The sequence below is a fragment of the Aulostomus chinensis genome, chromosome 21 (assembly GCF_037954235.1).
Source record: "Aulostomus chinensis isolate RoL2024-O1b breed Wild chromosome 21, RoL_Achi_v1.0, whole genome shotgun sequence".
NCBI classification, from domain to species: Eukaryota; Metazoa; Chordata; class Actinopteri; order Syngnathiformes; family Aulostomidae; genus Aulostomus; species Aulostomus chinensis.
The window spans coordinates 13,186,104-13,206,419 of NC_141340.1; the positions used below are offsets into that span (position 1 = coordinate 13,186,104).

The 20,316-nt window shown below is 43.4% G+C and overlaps 1 protein-coding gene across 3 annotated transcripts in view; it reads right to left on the reverse strand.

The window, feature by feature from the left end:
* The window catches only part of zfhx4 (zinc finger homeobox 4), an 81,461-nt gene that overhangs the window by 19,510 nt on the left and 41,635 nt on the right, over positions 1-20,316 (reverse strand). For all 3 annotated transcript variants that reach the window (XM_086190805.1, XM_086190806.1, XM_086190804.1), the window contains exon 6: positions 17,619-17,856. In XM_086190805.1, the coding sequence (XP_086046931.1) occupies positions 17,619-17,856 (238 nt within the window). The remainder of the gene's footprint in view (positions 1-17,618; positions 17,857-20,316) is intronic.

The following is a 20,316-nucleotide window of genomic DNA, read 5'->3' on the forward strand; positions in this document are numbered from 1 at the left end:
TCATCCAGCCATCATTTGTCTCCGGCTGGGCTGATGTCACTTTGTAATGAATTTTGAGCAGTCTGAGAGAGGCCAGATAACCAGGCATGCGCACAGACGCACGCACACACACACACACACACACACACACACACACACACACACACATACACACACGCAAAAGAAAAAAACGTATACACACTACATAGGACCCTCCTTCATCTCAGGGATAGCACACACAAATGCAAAATCAAACAGAAACACTTGTGCACAGGCTTCCAATCATACACACACGGTATCATATTCTCACACACGGAGCAAAAGCGTTAAAAATTTCATGTCTTCTAAATGGGGGGAAGGGGGTCTCTTTCACCACAAACCCCTTACTCTGCCAGAGAATGAGACGAGTGTATATGAGTGTGTGTGTATGTGTGTGTGTGTATGTGTGTGTGTGTGTAAAAGAGCTGCGCTCATCAATCCTGCGTTGCCTTAATAACCATATTTTACAACACACACACACGGAGTCATATTCATAGAAATCAGGCAAAGGGTGCATTGAGGTCAGCTTGCATTTGCATACAATCACTTTGGCCATTGTATGATGAGCGCAAGGGGTCTGCAAACCCCCCCACCCCCTCACTAAGAAACATGATATTATTAACCCTTTCACATACAACAGGGTGCACACACACACGAGCAAAGACAGAAACATAGACTGATGGCGGATGGTGACTGAAGAGGAAAACTGCAGTTGTGTGTATTTATGAGCACTGTGGTGTTTTTGTATTTGCACGTGTGAGTACGTTTTTCACATGTGTATAAACACGCTTCAGTCAAAGTGTACATCCTCATATATATATATGTGTGTGTGTGTGTGTGCGCGCGCGTGTGTGTGTGTGTCTGTGTGTGTGAAAGAGAGAGGACTGCACTCTGCTCCTGATGTTTTATTAATACGTCGGTGACAACAGGGATGAAATATCTCCTGTCAGCCGAGAGAGCCCGGGCTGCAGAAATTGCAATTTTCACTGCTGGTGCTGCAGCGTCCATCTTTGTATTTTAATTCACCCCACCTTCATACAGACAGAGAGGGAGAGGGAGAGGGAGAGAGAGCAAGAGAGAGATAGACAGAGAGAGAGAGAAAGGTAGTGTGTGCGTGCATTGGGTGTAAATGTGTGTGTAGTGGGGTTTTTTTGTTTTATCACATCACTGGTTTATCTTTTCCTCTACTCTTGACGGTTGATGCTAAGGAAAAGCCGACTGCACAAATCGAAGAGTATATTTTACAAGTGGAGGTGAAGGAGAGGGGTCAATACAGAAACACAGAGGGGAAAAAAGTCTCACTCACTGAGAGATCAGGACAAAAGACAAAATTTAAAAAAATGTGAAAAAGTAAGTGGAACACAACATCTACATTTATTCCTTCATACACACTGTATAGCCTGTATTTACATATTTGAATACACATTTTTGTATGTGTTAAATTGTTGTTTCAATTGAAAGAAATTCATCTATTTTCATATAAACATACTTAAAAAACTTAAAATATGTATGTATTAGAAAATTTAACTTTTAATCTGAATCGATGCCACTGGAAAATATCATTTAATTAAAAATAAAAATATAGGAAAACATTGACTGGTTTGTGGTAACATGTAAGCAGCCATTATCCAGATATTAAGAGATCAATACTTACATTCTTAAATGAATGTCTGTTGCTCTCCATTATTTTAATTTGTTTTGAAAAAAAAAAAAATATATATATGTATTTTGTACATTGCTTGATTAAAGTGGTTTCACTCCAAATTAAGAAAGCTCATGATCTTAAAAGGAGGGCAAACAGAAGCGGAGGACATGGGTCTGGTGATACTTGCAAGTACTGTTTGATCACAACAATACACAACTGGCATCTTAAGTGACCTCTAGAGGGCACTCTACCTGTAACTAGATAGGACCGGGGAGAAATGAGGGACAATGAACAGAGGAGGAAAGAGTGGGAGCAATGGTGGTGAAGAAAGGAAAAGAGGAGAAAGAGAGAGAGAGGAGGGGTGATCATCTGGGCCTCATCAGTGTTTTTTCTTTCTCTCCTTTCCCCTTCTAGTCGGTTAGATCAGTTAGTGAGTTTTGAGTGTGTGTGTGTGTGTGTGTGTGTGTGCGCGCGTGTGTACATACAGGGAATGTGTTTCCACACTGAGGACATTCCCAGACGAGCTCTCTCAATACATCAGCACAGTGTCTGCCCTCTGACTGACCCTGACAGTTACACACCACATGATTGTGTACACGAGTGCATGTATGACTGTGTGTGTGTGAGTGTGTGTGCATGTTGGCAGTGTGTTTGCGTGGACGTGCGCCATTGATCAAGTGAGTGAGACAGTGACTGCATGTGTTTGCATGTGAGATGTCATGTGCAAGTGTGTGTGTGTCAGTGTGTGTGTGTGTTTGAGAGAGACAGGGAGAGAGGGTTCTGCAGCAGGGACTCTTAACCATCGACTTAATCGCTACCAGAGGACGTGCAGAGCAAAACTTTCACAGTCACCTCACTGCCTCTGCACAAACCCTAACACACACACACACACAAGCAGCAGAGGGTGTGTGATTTTAGCAGCCTGGTGAGATTCTCTTTGATGTGGGTCGGTCGGAACATTAAAGCCGGCCGGTGAGCTCAAGCTAACCGCAGACCCTGGGTCCGATTACCCTGCAACCAACGGCAGCCTATATTTAAACGTTACAGAGGAAGAATAATTAAGTAACTGTTGATCAGATATACAACCATGTCAGCCTGGTTTTAGATTCAGCTATTAATTGGAAGCCAAAATAGGATCAAGGAATAAATAACTGTATTTTGTTAACATGATTAAAAAAGACATTATTTTAAATTGCTAATTCTGCTTCATGACAAAGAATGAGGGAACAATAACACTTGGAAACAGAGGAAAGATTGAAAATTACATAAAAAGAGATGTTTCAAAAGACAGAAAAAATAGATGAATAGACATATGGGAAAAAGAGGCGATGGAGGATGTATCGAGAGTGGCAGTGCAGCGTGTGTGTGTGTGTGTGTGTGTGTGTGTCCTCTTACTGTATAATGACCTGCTCTGAGACCACTCTCTTCCCCCTCCTGTCCTCCCCTAAGGGCCCATAACCACCATGCCAGGTCATTATGTGCCCGGTGGAAGACTCAGTTGTACAGCACACAAGGGCCGAGCGATGGCACACCAAGAAACTGGACACGGAGGCTCCAAAATGGCTGAATTCATTAACTGGGCTGAGCTGCCTCTAATTTGTTTTTTTTGGGGGCAGAGATGGTGCTCATTAAAGGATAAAGGAGTAAAATATATATAAAATATATATATTTCATCACTGTTTGCGTTAAATCATAGACACATGGACTTCACTGTAATTGAAGCCAAAGGAAGTACACTATTATCAGTGTTATAAAACTAATCATGAGTAGTAGATACAGAGTGTATCCGGTGTATCTGTGGTAGTAATACTGTCTTAATATTTTGTGTAACGCCCATGACTGCCACGTCTCTCTCACTTAGCTCTGATGTTGATGTTGATTTCTTTTAACAACTCTGGTCATGTCCCCTGTGAGACTGTGTGCACATAGATGTGTGTATGTGTGTGCGTGCGCACGCACGTACGTGCACGCGAGCGAATAGGGGCCCTGTGATGTCACATTTCTGCGCCCCGCGCGCGTGGCTCTAGTTTGGCCTCTAGGTTTTAAAGGGAAAGCTTTGAAACATTACACCATCCCACACAGGCGTACACACGGTCATGTGCACACACGCACACACAGTCAAGGGCCAGTGGTAATACTGCTAGAGTAATAACCTTACAGACTTACTGATCTCCCTCCCTCCCGTTCTCTCACCCTCAAATCTTTATTTACCCTGCTCTCCCTCTTTATCCCCCGTCTCTCCCCTCGTTCTCCATGTACCTTTCCCCCTGAATTTCAGCGCGTTTAACAAGCATTTAGATCTTAACCAGATGTTGTTAATGTAGCATGTCTAAAATACTAAACATCAACCCAGCGGAGAGGGGCTACAGCTCCTGCACAGGGCCTGGGAATAACTGACACACACACACACTCACACTCACACTCACACACACACACACACACACACACACACACACACACACACACACACACACACACACCTACACACACACACACACACACCTACACATGCAACCCTCTACACATTTTTACTCCCACACAGCGTTCAATGTATTTCACGGACAGAGGTCCACAGCCCACATGCTAACATGTAAACACACATGTTTCCATCCACGCACTGAAATCCGCCCACCTTTTTTATTGCTTAAAACACATGAGAAGTTATTACACCAGCAGAAAATATCTATTGTTTCAGGTTAACTCTGAAAGCCAGACAATAGGATTGTCACATTTAATACGCTCCTGGTGTGAATGTCAATAAGTTGAACTGACAGAATAAGCTGGAAAAAATGACTTTTCAGTAAAAAAAAACAAAAAAAACAAAAACGCTTGTATCAGCAGCTTCATATTTGCTTTGTTGTTGTCAATTACGACTTCCTGAGACACATAGTATTTTATTTTCCCTCAAATTGCCCGCTCCACTGTCTTGCAGGCAACTAACAAAACACGTCTTTTTGGGGGAAAAAAAGGAGAGAAAAAGAAAAATCATATGAATAAACATAGCCAAGATTAAAGGCTTGGGTATCTTGCTTGCTGCGCAGACAGAAACTGTTGTTTTGTGTTAAGAGGGGTTTTCAGTGCTGTGAGCATGGGGGTGTGGGGTGTGTGTGTGTGTGAGGGGGTGATGTTAATGATTCTTTAAAAGCAAATACAAAAGGTTTTCACAGGACAGAAATATGGCTTCAAAAGGTTCTGTGGTGAAAAAACTGCAGCGACACCTGGCCTTATACAATAGGGCTAGCACACCTACTGTACACCTCCACACGTGTGCACAAACACCTGCATCTTACACAACAGCCATATTGCATTTCGGCAGTTTGAATCACCTTAGGCTGAGTGGGTGAATTGAAGAGGCGGCACGACAAGCTTACTGAGAGATTTAGGAATAATTTGAAAAGAAGATTCATCTCCTCTGTTTTATCTCCCCCCATCTCTTTCTCTATTTTCTATTTTTCCTGGTCTTTTATGATTCTTCGGTCCAATCTAGCTCCTGATTATAAACATCTGGCCGACGGGGGCAGTCTGCACAGCGGCAGTCGTAAAACACACAAACGTACGCGCACGCACGCCCTTGCGCACACACACACACACACACACACACACACACACACACGTGCGCATGCTCAAGAGTCACACACACTGTGGAAATATCACACACGCTCACCAACGTGACCCTGTCAGGTCCAGACCGGGGGACGACGGAGGGAACGTAGAGTGAGAGCGAGAGAGAGCGAGAGAGGGAGAACCAGAGAGACAACTAGGAGCTGAGGGTTAATGGCCTTCCCATCTCTGTGATAAGAATTCATTCTCTTCTATTACCAGCACTTATCTACACAGGCTTCTGTCTCCCCCCCTCAAAAACACACACACACACACACACACACACACACACACACACACACACACACAGCGAGGGTCCGAGATCGATAGATGAACCTAATGAAGAAAGCAGCTGTTTCTCGGCATACCTGCTCAACTCTATCAGCCCGACAAGATCTCCCTGCCACATTCATCTGTCTATCTATCCATCCATTTATCTATCCACCTATCTATCCATCTGTCCATCTACTTTTTGCACACAGCTAGCCATCCATACACCTTTCCTATCTGTTACGCAGTGCATTCATTTATCCCTCTATCTGTCCGTCCACCCATCCATCCATCACTAGACTGGTTAACAAAGATACCAGCAGGGGAGATATAGTTTGTAATTGACCAGACTGCTCCTTGTCATGTATTCGAGGTTTATTTATTTCCCGGGAACTAATACGAGGCCTGAAAACAGGGAATCTAATAAAATGGCTGCCATGGTTTAAGAGAATGGCTTTCCATCTATGTGTGTGTGTGTGTGTGTGTGTGTGTGTGTGTGTGTGTGTGTGTGTGTGCGCGCGTGCGTGTGCGTGTGTGTGTGTGTATCTATGCTTAAAATAGGCCTGTGACGGGCAGCGGCCAAATAGATAATGCTTAAACAGATCTTTATCCTGTCGGGCTACTGTCCCGTTTTTAGCAGCATAGAAACATCTGCTTTCAGAGCCGCCACCACAAACAAGACTTTAATCCTGTATGAAAATCAAAGATAAGACTAGCAGCAGATAGAATGGAGCGATAGTAATGTAGTTAGAAGACAATAAAAAAAAGTTCTATTGTCTGTTTGATTCGTAAAAAAAAAAAAAAAGCGGCCTGGTGATCTGCAACAATAATATCTATGTTTTGTACTAATGCTGCATTTCTTCTATCCAGGATAAACAGCATGTTTGTATGAATTACATGGTGACATCTAACAAAAAATACTTTTCATTCATTTGTTGCACCTTTTTATGAACGCATTCCTAACTGATAGGGAATTTGGAGCAGCTTCCATTAGCACATTTCATATACTGACAATAAGTCCATGTTACATGCCTTAAAAGAAGAACGCAAAACAAAAAATGTGTGCATCATCAGGGCCTTATTATGTGCTGAGGTTATACAGTAAGGCAGGACCTTCTCAACATGAGAAGAATAGAATCACGGAATAAAAAGAGAAATATCTTCAGGCCCAAATATTCATTAGGTTGCTCAGAATCATCTCCAAAAATGACCACATGGAACCTGTAATACATAAAGCACATAAGTCCTCATGCAACACACACACACAAATGAACGTGCAGACCCGGGGCGACTGCCCTGGAGATGGTATTCACAGACAATTACAAATAAGGAGTGTTGGCTTTCCCCCGACTTTCTAAAAACATGCAAAAAATGTCCATTTCATTACTAGCTAAACAATGTCATATGGGCCCCCACTGGCCCTAATAGAAGCAGACAAAGACAGAGCAGCACACATATGCTTCGAATAAATCAGATTACGAAGGGAGAGGGGAAGAGAACGAGTGAGAGAAAGAGGGAAAGAAAGAGAGACACCGCCAGACACTTAGAGGATTGACAATATTCCCTTTTCTTGCTACCTCTCTCCCTCCTCCCACCCCTTTGCTTCACTTTCTTAACCCCCCCCCCCACACCCCCCCCCACCCCCGAGCGGGATCTGTTTTAGATTTGAGCCAGTGCTACAGCCATATCTCTACCTTATCTCTGCTAGCCGTCAGAAAACAGAAAGCTCCATGTTTCCATGCATTAGGACTCCCGGCCCCTGACACGCCACTTGAAAATCCCATAGCCCTCCCCCCACCCCCAACCCCGCCTCCTTAAAAATGGTCGAGCAGAAAAATAAAACTGCAAAGATATCATTCAATCAAATGCAGGTTAGTGGGCTGTGTTGATATCATTTTTTGGGAGTGTATAGTGTCATGTCAGCCGTGAAATATATGGAAATGCATTTTGGCGATGTGACAACAAATGTCACCCAAAAGCCCAAAATGACATCACTCTTTCAGCGTTACACTAAGAGTCTGAGGGACTTTTTTTTTTTTTTTTTAAACTTCGACGTCCTGTTTTGTTTTTGGCTTTAATTGCGCCACAGCATGTATTGATTCTTAAAGTTGTAACTTAAGCTTAGACAGGGTGGGGAAATATGTTCACACTTTGAAGTTAAAAAGGAAAGAAATCCATATTCAAATGACTCCTTTTATTGATTCATTATTAAGACTTAATTTGTGGTGAAGCTTTGGATGTTGTGACAACAGCAGGGAAACAAGATAGGAGAAGATTATTGATACACTTTAGCAGTGGTGGTTGGCCAGACATCGATTCAGACATTTTTTTCGGTGCCTTTGGCTGAAGATTTAAATGGACATGAGGAAACACTCACACTCACCCACTGCACATATACCTGCATGCACAAACAAATACACACCCTTAAATGAACTAACGGGATAATTAACCTTCATCTGGGAAAAGTCAGGGCTGCCTTATCTGCAAGCTTAGCTGTGCATATGTGTGTATGTATCTTTTGTCATTACACTATTAGATGTGGAACTGATTGACTTCAGATGGTGCTGGTGGATAGAATAAACGGGTAAACAGGCGAAAACGTGGAGCTTTTTTAAGCTCACATGTAGATTTTTTCCCCCCCTGTACAGTTTATCGGTGTTCCAGGTGTGTATGTTCCTTGTGTCTTTACCTGCTCCACGTGAGTGTGTGTTCAAAACTGTGCGGAGTCCCCACGGGCCTAATCAGGTATCAGATACCTTTTGTTTTGGGAGCTCATTGATGGATGAAATCTTTATCTGTGCTATTGATCAGGAGGGCGCGGGTCCTAAACTGTCTGTCTCGCGGCCTGCCTGCTCCAGCTCTAACAAGATTGCCTGGGCCGAGTATATCAGTTAACATTTAATCAATGGCAGCTTAAGACACTGGGGCTGAGGGAAAGAAGCCCACCGCTTCAGCCCCCTGCCCCAAACCATTACCCGGGATTGAAGGGGAACTATACGTGCGTGTGTGTGTGTGTGGAGTTCCAGATGATTACAAGGGATTGGGTCTGGTTGATCACATGTCTTCAGGGGACAGAGGTGTATGTATGTGTGTGTTTGTGTATCGGTGTTTACGGGCATGTGAGTGCTGGTTTGTCAATACATGTTAATATGTCAAAAGTGCCAGAGGGGGTGGTATGTGCTAGCTGTGCAACTGAAACTGAACTGAGGTGACTTTAAATCTGAATTAAAGGATTCAAATTGAATATGCTTCTGTGAGAATACACACACACACACACACACACACACACACACACACACACACACACACACACACACACACACACACACATTGCAGTGGAAAGATATGACATCAGGCAATGCATGATTTTTTTTTCTTCGCTTGCAAAAGCCCCCTGATGATAAAATGCAAAAGAAGGGAGTCAGCAAAAAAGAAATGATCAGTTTGACTTTTTTCTTTCTTTTTATTTTACCATCAGCTCATCTTCCAGTAAATGAAACCCCATCAGATCTGAGACAGATCCCTCTTCTCCCATCTCAAGCTCTTTCTTTCATGTTCTCATTCCTGCTATCGCTGGACCTCATCATCATCAAATCTCATTTTCAGAGAATTAAAGATGTACTTACAGCATTTGCCTATATCCTGTGTGTGTGTGTGTGTGTGTGTGTGTGTGTGTACATATGTGTGTGTTTCAGCAAGACTATCCCTGTGTGTATGTGTGCGTTTGTCAGGGGGTTGCTCCAATGGGGGAAGCCCCTCTCACGTCCCTGCCTTTCGTCCAAAGCCTGGGAGATTCCCACCACCAAAAATCAATGTGTGTGAGAGCATATGTGCGCCAGTGTGTGTGTCAAGGTTTTGTAAGACAAATCTCTCCAGCGTGCGCCGCTTTAGTGCTATTGAACCAGGCTTCGATCACTCGGCTGCTGTGAATAATGCAAGGGAGGCTACTGCTCACTTACAGCACAGGACGCTTGCATGTGTGTGTGTGTGTGTGTGTGCGTGTGTGACAAGACGGTCCTTTCTCCTTCTTGCAAATGCAACAGGGCAGTTCTTCGACATTCCTCCACTTGGCCCTCTTAATCTCGTGTCAGATACAGGAACTCCCACATTGATATAGTCTCTTTGAGCGTGTGCAGCACATATGTATGTGTGCGTGTGCATGCGAGTGTGTATGCTGGAGGCTTCTACAGTAGACGGGGGAAGAGCTTAACTCAAGCAGACAGCTTAGGCCTGCACTTTGACACAACCTGACTCATTACATACAGCTGGCACACAGTGGAATATTGTCATTTCAAAAGACAATTAGATATGAAGACAAGGGTCTTACACACGAACGGACACAGAGAAAAAGGTGAACACACTCGGCTCCATGTCCTTAGGTATGTGATGCGGGGATATTAATAAACAGGATGTCACAGGGTAATTAGAATGATTTTAAATGATGAGTGTGTGTGTCTTTTTGGAGTGTATCTGTGTGTTTCTCTTAATTAAGCTGACTGATCTGATATGACAAAAACCGTAATGCTTTAATTGTGTCCTATACTTGATGTGGCTGGAGGGGACAACAGCTGACAGGGTTATAGGGAGAGACAAGCTCACACACACACACACACACACACACACACACACACACACACACACACACACACAGAAACAGCTGTTCACTGGCCCTGCCTATGAGGAGCATCTCGTTTTTTTCGACGTGATTATCTGTGTCATCGCTTATGAGGCAATTAAACAAACATCAGTTCCTGTTTCCTCTCCTCTCGTCTCATCCAGCTTCCTCATCCTCTCGTCTCCTGCCATTGTCCATCACTTCTTCTCCCTGCTCCTCTCTTCCACTCCTCCTCCTCTCTCTCTCTCTCTCTCTACTCCTCTTCCACCCCTCCGGTGCGACTCCAAACAAGGTTTCAATTTCAGCATGCTGATTGTCTCATTGCCGACTCTATGCATGTCTAACACTTACTGGCACTCTGGGGACTGGCAATACACACCATAGAATGCCTATTACACTCCCACACATTTCTGGCGAGTGTGTGTTCATGTGTGTGTTTGTGAGCAAGGGGGTGATGAGGGTGTAAAATGCCTATTACGCTGAGGGTCTGGTCTCTCTTACACTGGAGAGAATTCTCTGGCGCCTAAAGAGCAGAAAATTGCAATGCTCCTCTTCCTCACTCCCCATTAACCTGCTTTTGAAACAAAGGCCTGGCCAAGGTGTGTGTGTGTGTTTGTGTGTGTGTCCATTAGCTCTGAGCACCATCACAGCAGAACAACAGGTTCTTCCTTATGTTTTTTCTTTACATACTGTACTTTTAAATCATCATCTGTTTATCATCTCTTCCATTTTTTATTTGTATTTTCATGTAACAAAATGAACTTGTCAGTCATTCTCTCTTTTACTTCCTTCCATCCTTCATAAAAAAAAATGCCAAAAGGAGGAGATGGCATATTATGAAAAGCTTTGAGATGACTAAAGCAGCAGGCATATTTGTTTAATTTGCACAAAGACATCGACATCAAAGAGCGAATCAAGACCCGAGATCATTCGGAGGATTTTTTTTTAATCAGTCTATCCATTTCTTGTATTTTTACCAGCATCCTTTTCCTTCTCCCTGTCACATTTCTTTTTCTCTCGCTATTTTCATAGCGTTATTAGGACATGATAAAAGCAAAAAAAGGGATGTCATGACACGGGACCCCCTGTTAGCATTAGGAGGTGGGAGAGAAAATGAAGGAGAGAATGAAGGGAGGGTGGGGGGAGAGATGAAAGAGATTTGTCTGGAAATGATTGCTCACAAGGCATTGATTCTCTGCTTTAATCTCACACAGTGTGCTCAAATTTCCTATTAGGGAGATGAAGAAAGGCGAGAGGGAGATGGGGTCGTATTCACATAGGTGGGAGGTGAAACTTGGCATGTCTCTCACTTCTTTTCCACGGGCAGACATAACATACATTTTCCTTCAGCAGAGAGGCAATATCCAGAATATTATGTTTTTACATGTGCTTTTAGGCCATTTGTTTGTTATAAAAGAAGAGAAACACCTACTGCCACTGGAGGGTCTCTCTCTCTCAATCTCTCTGTCTCTCTCTCTCTCTCTCTCACACGCACACATATACGACAAGCCAATGACAGCTGCTATAGCTGCAAAGCTTCCTCCAGTTAGCGACGATTAGCCTGGGTTATAGGTAATCAATAGCTGCTATCAATTCCATACCTCCCACTGATGGATGAGGTAAAGGAGAGTGAGGAAGAAGGGACTGACAGAGGGGGAGAAAGAATTTGTTGCTGCTGCGGCACATATTTTTCCTCTCAACCTCACTATGTTTCTGCTTTTGATGTTTGAGTGTGTGTGTGTGTGTGTGTGTGTGTGTGTGTGTGTGTGCGCGCGCGCGCGTCTGTGTGCATATAGGCTGCCTTAAATGTCCATCTGTGAATTGTATCATCGCAGTCTCAGATTAGTGGCTGCTTGGACCCAGTGAGCGTATTGCCTGGTTACCGTGGCTCCGGCTCCACACAACCCTCCTCCCATCACCTGATTGTCTGTCTTAATGCTGTGTGACATGGCCCATTGTTTTGTCCATCTGTGGTTAAGAGTCAATGGACAGAGGGTGCATGAGGGGATCAGGGAGAGAGAAGAATAGAGGTGAGAGACATGAAATAAAGAAGAGCAGGGGTGAAAGGGAGGGAGGGGAGGGAAGGGGGGAGAAAAGATGAATGTTGGGGAAAAAGATTGGGACAAGAGCTGAAAGGTGAAGAAGTATGGAAAGGTCAGAAAGATAGATAGAGAGAGAGAGAAAGAGAGAGAGAGAGAGAGAGGGAGAGAGAGAGAGAGAGAGAGAGAGAGAGAGAGAGAGAGAGAGAGAGAGAGAGAGAGAGGGAAAACATGTAATAACTATGAGTTGAGTCTGGACTTCAACACTTCCTCTTCCAAAACCAGAGTCTTCCAGTTCCATATGGAGCCGGGCCTTAAGCCCTTTGTTATATCAGCGATGTGAAAGACGTCCTGGCCCTGTGACGCCAGTCCCCTCTTCAAAGGGTTAAGTCATATTTAGTATGCGTCCTCAGAGCCCCACGGCTTTGTATTGTAAATAAGACTAATGTGGCATTGGTCAGGTATGCTAATTCAGATAATCAGTGCAATTTTTGCAAATTATAACTGTCAGTGTGGTGGGCACAGAACCTTGGCGGAAAACATGAGGGAACAATTTAGCCCGGGTAATACCCCTCCACCAAAGAGCTGCTCAATTCAAAGAAAAACAATCGGCCTGAGCCCATACCGCCCGACACACCATTTCAAAAATAGTTTATGGTGAACGAGGCTCATTTTTTCAAAGGCACAAGTCAGCCTGCTGCCATTTTTTTTCTATGTGCACACACAGACCACAAAGTAATTATAATTCGCTTGGATGGAATTATTCAAAAAATGACCACATCTTTTACTCTCTCAGCCATAGAGAATATGGTTTTGGGAAATTTGGGGTAAATTGCTACTTGCTGAAAATATAATAATATACATATATGAATGTGTTTTATTTTGATTTGAACAAATTATTCAAAATGAAGCGCATTGTCTCCAGCTAGCAATAAAAACTCTCTCTCTCATCAGTCTCCACAGGAACTGCATTTTAGTCATGTTTGGCACATTAAATTACATTCCAACCCCATTTTTCTGTTCTATTACGTAAGGAATGAGTCCCATCTAACTGAAACAACCTGTTTGACATTAAATGAGAAGGAAAAACTGTCGGCATGTAAACTAATCAATTGTCTTGCTTACCTTGTTAAAGCTAATGTCAGGTGTAGATATAAATTCATCAGAAGGATTATATAAGATACAGAGGACAGTAATTGAAGAATCATCCTCTGACGAGCTGATCCACTCCTCTAACCTCCCGTATTCTGACTTGAAAAAGAAAATAGCCACCACTGTGCTAACTCTAGCGGTTTGTGTGCTCTGGGTGTGTGTTGCATCCTTTCTCTCACTCCTTCGGCCATCCATGAATGTTTATGTAATGGCCACAAATTACTGAGACAAACCCTGGAAATAGACTTCTGTCTGAGACCTTCCTGCAAAAAAAAAAAGTGAGAGAGAGAGAGAGAGAGAGAGAGAGAGAACCACTGGAATGGCAAAACCATCCCCACCACCCAGAGGGAAAAAAAAAAGTTGAAGATGAAGGGGTAAAAAGTGAGAGAGGAGGAAAAAATAAAGCATCAAAGGATGTCTTGGTGTCATCACATCTAGATGATCTTTCGGAGACAACAAAGCTCTTTCCCACATCGGAAAAAAAAATGAAGGGATCATATTTGGATGCGCACGTATACAGTTTGGGTCAGGCAAATTTGGAATGTAAACTGGCTTGAAAATAAACAAGATGCGCCCTTGCTCTCTGTTCATGTGCCATGATCCAGCAGGATGCACACAGCCACACATCTCCATCGGCTTATATAGGGATAATAAGTGTCCATTAGGCTCATTTTTAGCCTACAGCTGCAATGAAAATGGTTAGCACAGCTACAGTAATTTGACTAGGACCAAAAATGTCCCAGAGCCTTATCACTCAGAGAAAACAAAAGGCTCTGCGTGCACACACACACACACACACACACACACACACACACACACACACACACACACACACACACACACACACACACACACACACACACACACAAATGTACACGTACAACCCCTACGCATGCAATACAAGTATAGTTGGTCTCTCAAAGTCAGAAAAGGTCTTTTGTTTAAAGGGGGAGTCAGACAAAGAGGGTCCTCTCCCTCCCTCTTTAATGCATGTTGTGTGGTGGTGGTAGTAGTGGTGGTGGGGGTATAGTGGGATGGAGATGTGTGGGTGGTGGGGTGGCGGAGGAGGGCTGGATGACAGGCCTTGCTCTCAGAAATAATTACCTCCATAAGATCCCATCTCCCTTTCCTTCTTATGAAGGACTGAGGGAACGAAAGAAGAAGAAAGAAAAAAAATAACAGAAAGCAAACTATGCAGAAAAGGCCCTAGTGTTTCTGCTTGGTCTGACTTATGAGGAGCTTTACACATGATGGAGCACGGGGCTAATGGGCAAGGATACACAAACAGAGAAAAAAAGCCACACTCATGCACGCATATACACACACACACACACACACACACACACACACACACACACACACACACACCTCCTCATGGTGTTCTTTATGGCTAAACAAACGGTCAAACTGAGGTCTGGGGGGGTGGTGGTACGGGAGTGGCAGCAGTGTATGTACATCAACTAAACCTCAGAGACTGTTACGGTCTCTACAAATCCAGCTGCACAAATTATTCAAATTATATATACATAAAGAAAAACCTATGATGAAATACCCATGACTTGCAAACTGTCATATTTTTCTTTTTCTGCTTGATTTTTTTATTAAACAGCTCTATTCAGGGCTTAATTTCATTAGAGAGCGGAGAAGGGCACAAACGGGAAAAAAGAAAAAAAATCTAATTTCTCTAACAACTTTTGGACGACCCTCAAAGCAAAATGGCCTCCGAGTCCTCCATGTTGAGAGGCAATTCATTTATGCGTGTTCTTATGATGCAAACTGGCATTTTTTTATAAACTCAATTTACCTTAACACTTCTAATTGTACGCAGAGAGGGACGATTTATCTCGGTGATGCGGGCACAGAGGGCTTTTTGTCTTTGAAGGATGCTGCTAGAAGATCACGGTGAAGAGTTGTTTGGGTTTTTGTTTTTCCTCCTTTCTTGTTTCTGTGAGAACTGTTGATCGAACATGCACAAGATGAAGGCCATGAAGGCTTGACTCTTCCTTCACGATGAAGTTTTAAGTCATGGAAGTGATGAGATGACTGGAGAACACGTATGAAGTACACTGACGCGCACACAAAGCTGTCCATGTCTGTCAAAACACCTATAGGCTTGTGTTGCTTCTCTGCAGTATAGTATCCTTAATTAGGCCATAAAATCAGCACCAAAATTGTTTAATGAAAGCCATTCACATGTACATAAAGTCCAGAGCATTAGAACTCTTATTCCCAAATGGGCCTATAATTATCTGGCTCAGTGCCAGGTCCCAGGCTTTAAGAGAAAGATACCGGTCAGCACTTAAATTAATCTTTTTCATACCAGTCTCTAATGAACCGAAAGTGCTCGAGTCAGGAGTTGCAGCCCCAGAAAACTAATAGCATGCACACACACACACACGAATATGGGGTCCTCAAAGTGAACACAGGCTGCAAATGTTGCCTACTATGGAGCCTTTTCTATCAGTAAAAACATTCACATCATTTATCACTATGGGAGCCTAAAGCAGTTTTATGGTTTTTTCTATATAATGTAACCTAGCATGAAAACACAAAACCTAAGCTAAGAAACACAGTGAAAATGTACAGTTGTTTCATTATATAACGAAAGAACCGTTTGATCTCCAGTTGACATCATCACGTCAGCCTACAAGGAACATGTGAAAGAATACTGTTATTCACTAAAAAATTACACAGTGGGCAAAAGGAGGGCATCCAAAAAAATTGCTAAGCATCTTGAATGGTGCCAGCGTCCGCTCAAGCTTTGCGCTAGCTTCCACATGGAAACTCACCATGTGGCATCAAAGCTGAGGCATAAAAATGAGGGCCCAAGTGACAAATATGGTGTGTTTTAAGAGCGGAAAATTTGAAATAGGTGCAGAGGGTGAATATTGCTTTTGACAGGTTTAAAATCTGTTCTAACTGTGAGATTTAAGAAAAAAAAGAAAGGAAAAGGAGAACAGGAGAACAGGAGAGAGCGTGAGAGATATGATGGACAAAAAAGGAGAGAGGGTAGCAATGTAAAAAAGGATGGATTTTGTGACGCGCCACAAATCTCATTGTAACTTTGATCCACATGTATTTAAAACCAAGCCGTGTGTGTGTGTGTGTGTGTGTGTGTGTGTGTGTGTGTGTGTGTGTGTGTGTGTGTGTTGGGATTCACATGTTCCTAGTCTTACTCTGTTTCAAATGTACACATGTACAGTATACAGGACACTTTGCACTGATTCAGGCTAAAACACACACACGTCCACACACACAAACACAGATGGATGTAGGGCCTAATGCTATGCTGGAATGCACAGCCCCCCACCCCAACGCCCCCCAACCCACCTCAACCCACCCGCTCCTTCAGGTCAAGCAAAGCAAAAACAAGTTAAGCGCTCATTTTCTCCCAGCAGCATTAACATAAGGATGACTAAATAATGGACCCTGACTCTCGGTCTTCTGGTTTAAATTACAGCACAGCCCCCTCCCCCTTACACCCTGCAACCCCTCACCAACCATCCAACCCCCACTCAAAGAAAAACGATTAATCTTTTTTTTTTTTTTTTTGTCTCTCTGAATGTTTTACAGTTCTGTTACACTTATTAGCTGCTGGCAGGACGGAGACTCTTAAATGAAAGCCAAATTGCTTTGGTCATGAGAAAGGAAATGAAAGCTCACTCCAGGGAGAGACTGTGTAGCTGTAGCGTATGTGTGTCTGTGTGTATGTGCGTGAGTAACCTGTGCGTGTGTGTGAGTAACTTGTGTGTGTGTGTGTGTACAAGCCCTTTCACTATGAGATCCTCCCAAGGTGAAATTTCATAAGCTGCCTGCCTGCCTGCCTGCCTGCCTGCCCGGGATGTCCCTGTGCACGTGTGTGTGTGTGTGTGTGTGTGTGTGTGTACAGTATTTGTTGAAGATATAAGCGCGGCAGCCTAATAGGAACAGTATGCTCATTTTGGAGAGATTAGGAGGGAAGGACGGGTCTGTATCGAGAGACGTGATCTGGATAGGAAGGCCAAAGGCGGGAGGGAGGAGGATTTGACAGAATATAAAGGGAGTGGTGCAAGAAAAAGAGATGGAAGGAGTGTAACGAGGGAAGTTCGATGGATTTAATCACAACCGGAGAAAACTGACCGTCACAAATGAAATCATAACTTCAAGAGCAAAACAAATACATAAAGAAATTCAGGATGTCCTGTGCCAATAAAAAAAATAAGAAAAGAAAGAAAGCACAGACTCACACAAACTCAGACACAAAATATACACGTGTGAAAGAAAGAAAGAAAGCACAAACCGTGGTTGGGAGGACACTCCTTGACGTGGAACAGCTCTTGGAGGCTCAGTCCATCCTCATCTCCTCCTCGCAGGCCTTGCTGGTGCAGCTGGAGTTTTCTCAGACCTTCGTTCTGCTGGTGGCGAGCTGAGCGGGCGTGCTGCACCAGGTTGAGGCGGGCTTTGGTGGAGTAATCGCACAGTGTGCAGTAGTAGACACACGACTCCGGGTTGTACGCACTATCCTGCTTGTGCAAGTGCTGTGGAACAGATAGAGGAAATTTCAGATCACCAATATTCGAGAACTTGCTTTTAAATCCATCAAGCCATATCATCAGTAATGTAATTTGAATATCAGTGAAACAAGCGAGGCCTGTCTGCTACGCCATGTTAGCCTTTTGTGCTGTACAGTAATATAAGCCTTTCATTCTTCTCTGGTTCCAGTTTGATTCCAAAACTCCCAGAAATCCCACTTCCCAGGGCTTCAAACAAGCCAGCAGATTGTCAGTGGGTAATGTCTCCATCACTTGGCCTATTATTTTCCTCTGTATACAGTGTGTTCCTTACACTTTACAGGCTGTGAGCTGAAGAACCCCCTAATAAAGCAAAAATGTCATCTTTGGTGTCAGTTAATTTCTTTTTAAATTTGACAGTTTCATTTATCCAACATAAGATTAATCTACTTGGAAAGGTTCAGGAATAATTTCACCAAAATATGTTGTATAAGCAAAACCATGTCCAACTTTGGCACTTAAACTGTATAATTACTGCGAAAGAGAAGAGAGAAAAGGGAGAAGAAATGTTGCTATGTTCATGTTCAGACACCATTTAGAATTAACAGGGTATGCTTTAGGTGACATACAGACTAAAAACACACAAAAAGTCAAATAAAGGGCAGAGTTGCGAATGCTGTTTTTCTCTTTAACATGCACATTGTCCGGCTATCCTCATTGTTGGCAGCTGCAGGGGTTTCTCATTCAACGTGTGCTGTCAGTTGCGAGCCCTCAATCTCCAGTTGCCTCTTTAATGGCATTGCAGCCATGCAAAGCTACCCCCTACCTCTCGCCCTACCCTCAGTGTGTGTGCGTGTGCGCAAACTCACAAACACGCACGCACAGCCCCCATCCCACCTTGTCCTACTCTCATACACCCGGTCAAGCCAAGCATATCGAGTGTGCCTCTGTTGTTGCTGCCGGGCTAATGAACAATGCACAAAAACAAAAGAGCAGGCCAAGCTTTTATTATCTGATCCTCTGTGGTGGTGGGAGGGAGGGAGGGAGAGAGGGGAGACACACAGGGAGGAAAAGAGTGAGGCAAAGAGACAGAGGGTGGCTCTCATATGTTGGTTTATACACGTCGCCATGTAAGAGACAGGTGCAGTGATGTATACATGGAAAGGTGTGTGAGTGTGTGAGGAAAACAAGTCGCATTTCTATGTGGAGCAAGAGGAGATTGGAAAAATGAATGTGTGGGAGGAGTGTGTGTGTGTGTGTGTGTGTGTGTGTGTGTGTGTGTGTTTGTGTGTATGTGTGTGGTGGAGGGGTGTGTGTGGGGCACATTTAGCTGCAGGTGTGTGAGTTCTAACTCCCCCCTTCCCTCCACATCCTCCCTCTTCCGTCTTTGACAAACAGGGATTAGCAACATAGCTACAGCTGCTAACACATCTTTTCTCTCTGTCTCTCCCTCTTTCTTTCTTTTGTAGGAAATCTTACGAGGTTTTTCTCACGAGACGGTGGGACGTCCCCTCGCAGTCAGAGGCCCTTTCAGAAGTCTTAAGTTTTAATTAAGTCGGAGTTGTCAGAAGAAAGCTCCCCTCGTCCAGAGCTCAGGGCCATTAATTACAGCTATCTTTGTTTCTCTGTGAAAGGAGGCCTCCCTTGCTCCTTCTCTCTCTCCCTCTCTCTTTGCTTCTTTTCTTTCCGCCCCTCCCTCGCAGGAGAACTGGGCTGTTGAGCCTTACCGGGGAAACCACACACACACACACACACACACACACACACACACACACACACACACACACACACACAAAAGCAAACATATATATATATATATATATATATATATATATATATATATATATATGCCACAAGATAGTTTAATGTCCTGTCTTACTCTCATGTCCTTCTATTAAAACATTTTCTATTTTCGTGTAACATTCAGTTTTCCCTCCCTCCAACAATTGGTTCTGAGCTGTTCCCAATCATCTTAGTTATAATGGCCTTACATATCTACACCATATGCTATTCATCATACACAAAAGCCCCTATAGATTCTTACTGTCTTTTATTCTGTCATCAGTCATTAGTTGTGCAGTGTAAAAACAAGAATGCTTTTTTTTTTTTTACTGCTGCTTTGCCCTCCGATACTCTTTTTTTTTTAATTTCAGCAAAAATGCTTAGAGCACTGAAAAAAGAATCAGTTGACAAACTCAAACAAGACCTTGCTATCCTCAAGTGTATCCCATTAAGAAAAGAGGAAAACCTCAATGGAACTGTGTTTGGAACATATTCTCCCGTCTTATCAGGAGAGTGGGGTTCCATTGGAAATATTCTTGACAGTTTCCAGTGGTTTCTAATGGCTGTTTAGAAATTAAAAATGTTCATACAAAGTGGCGTTAAAATGCTTCACATCTTTCATCGTCTCAGCTTACATGCTATTTGCTTTAAGGATATGAGGCTTCGCTCGGTCAGAGTTGAATGATACACTTGGGGTTGAACTGG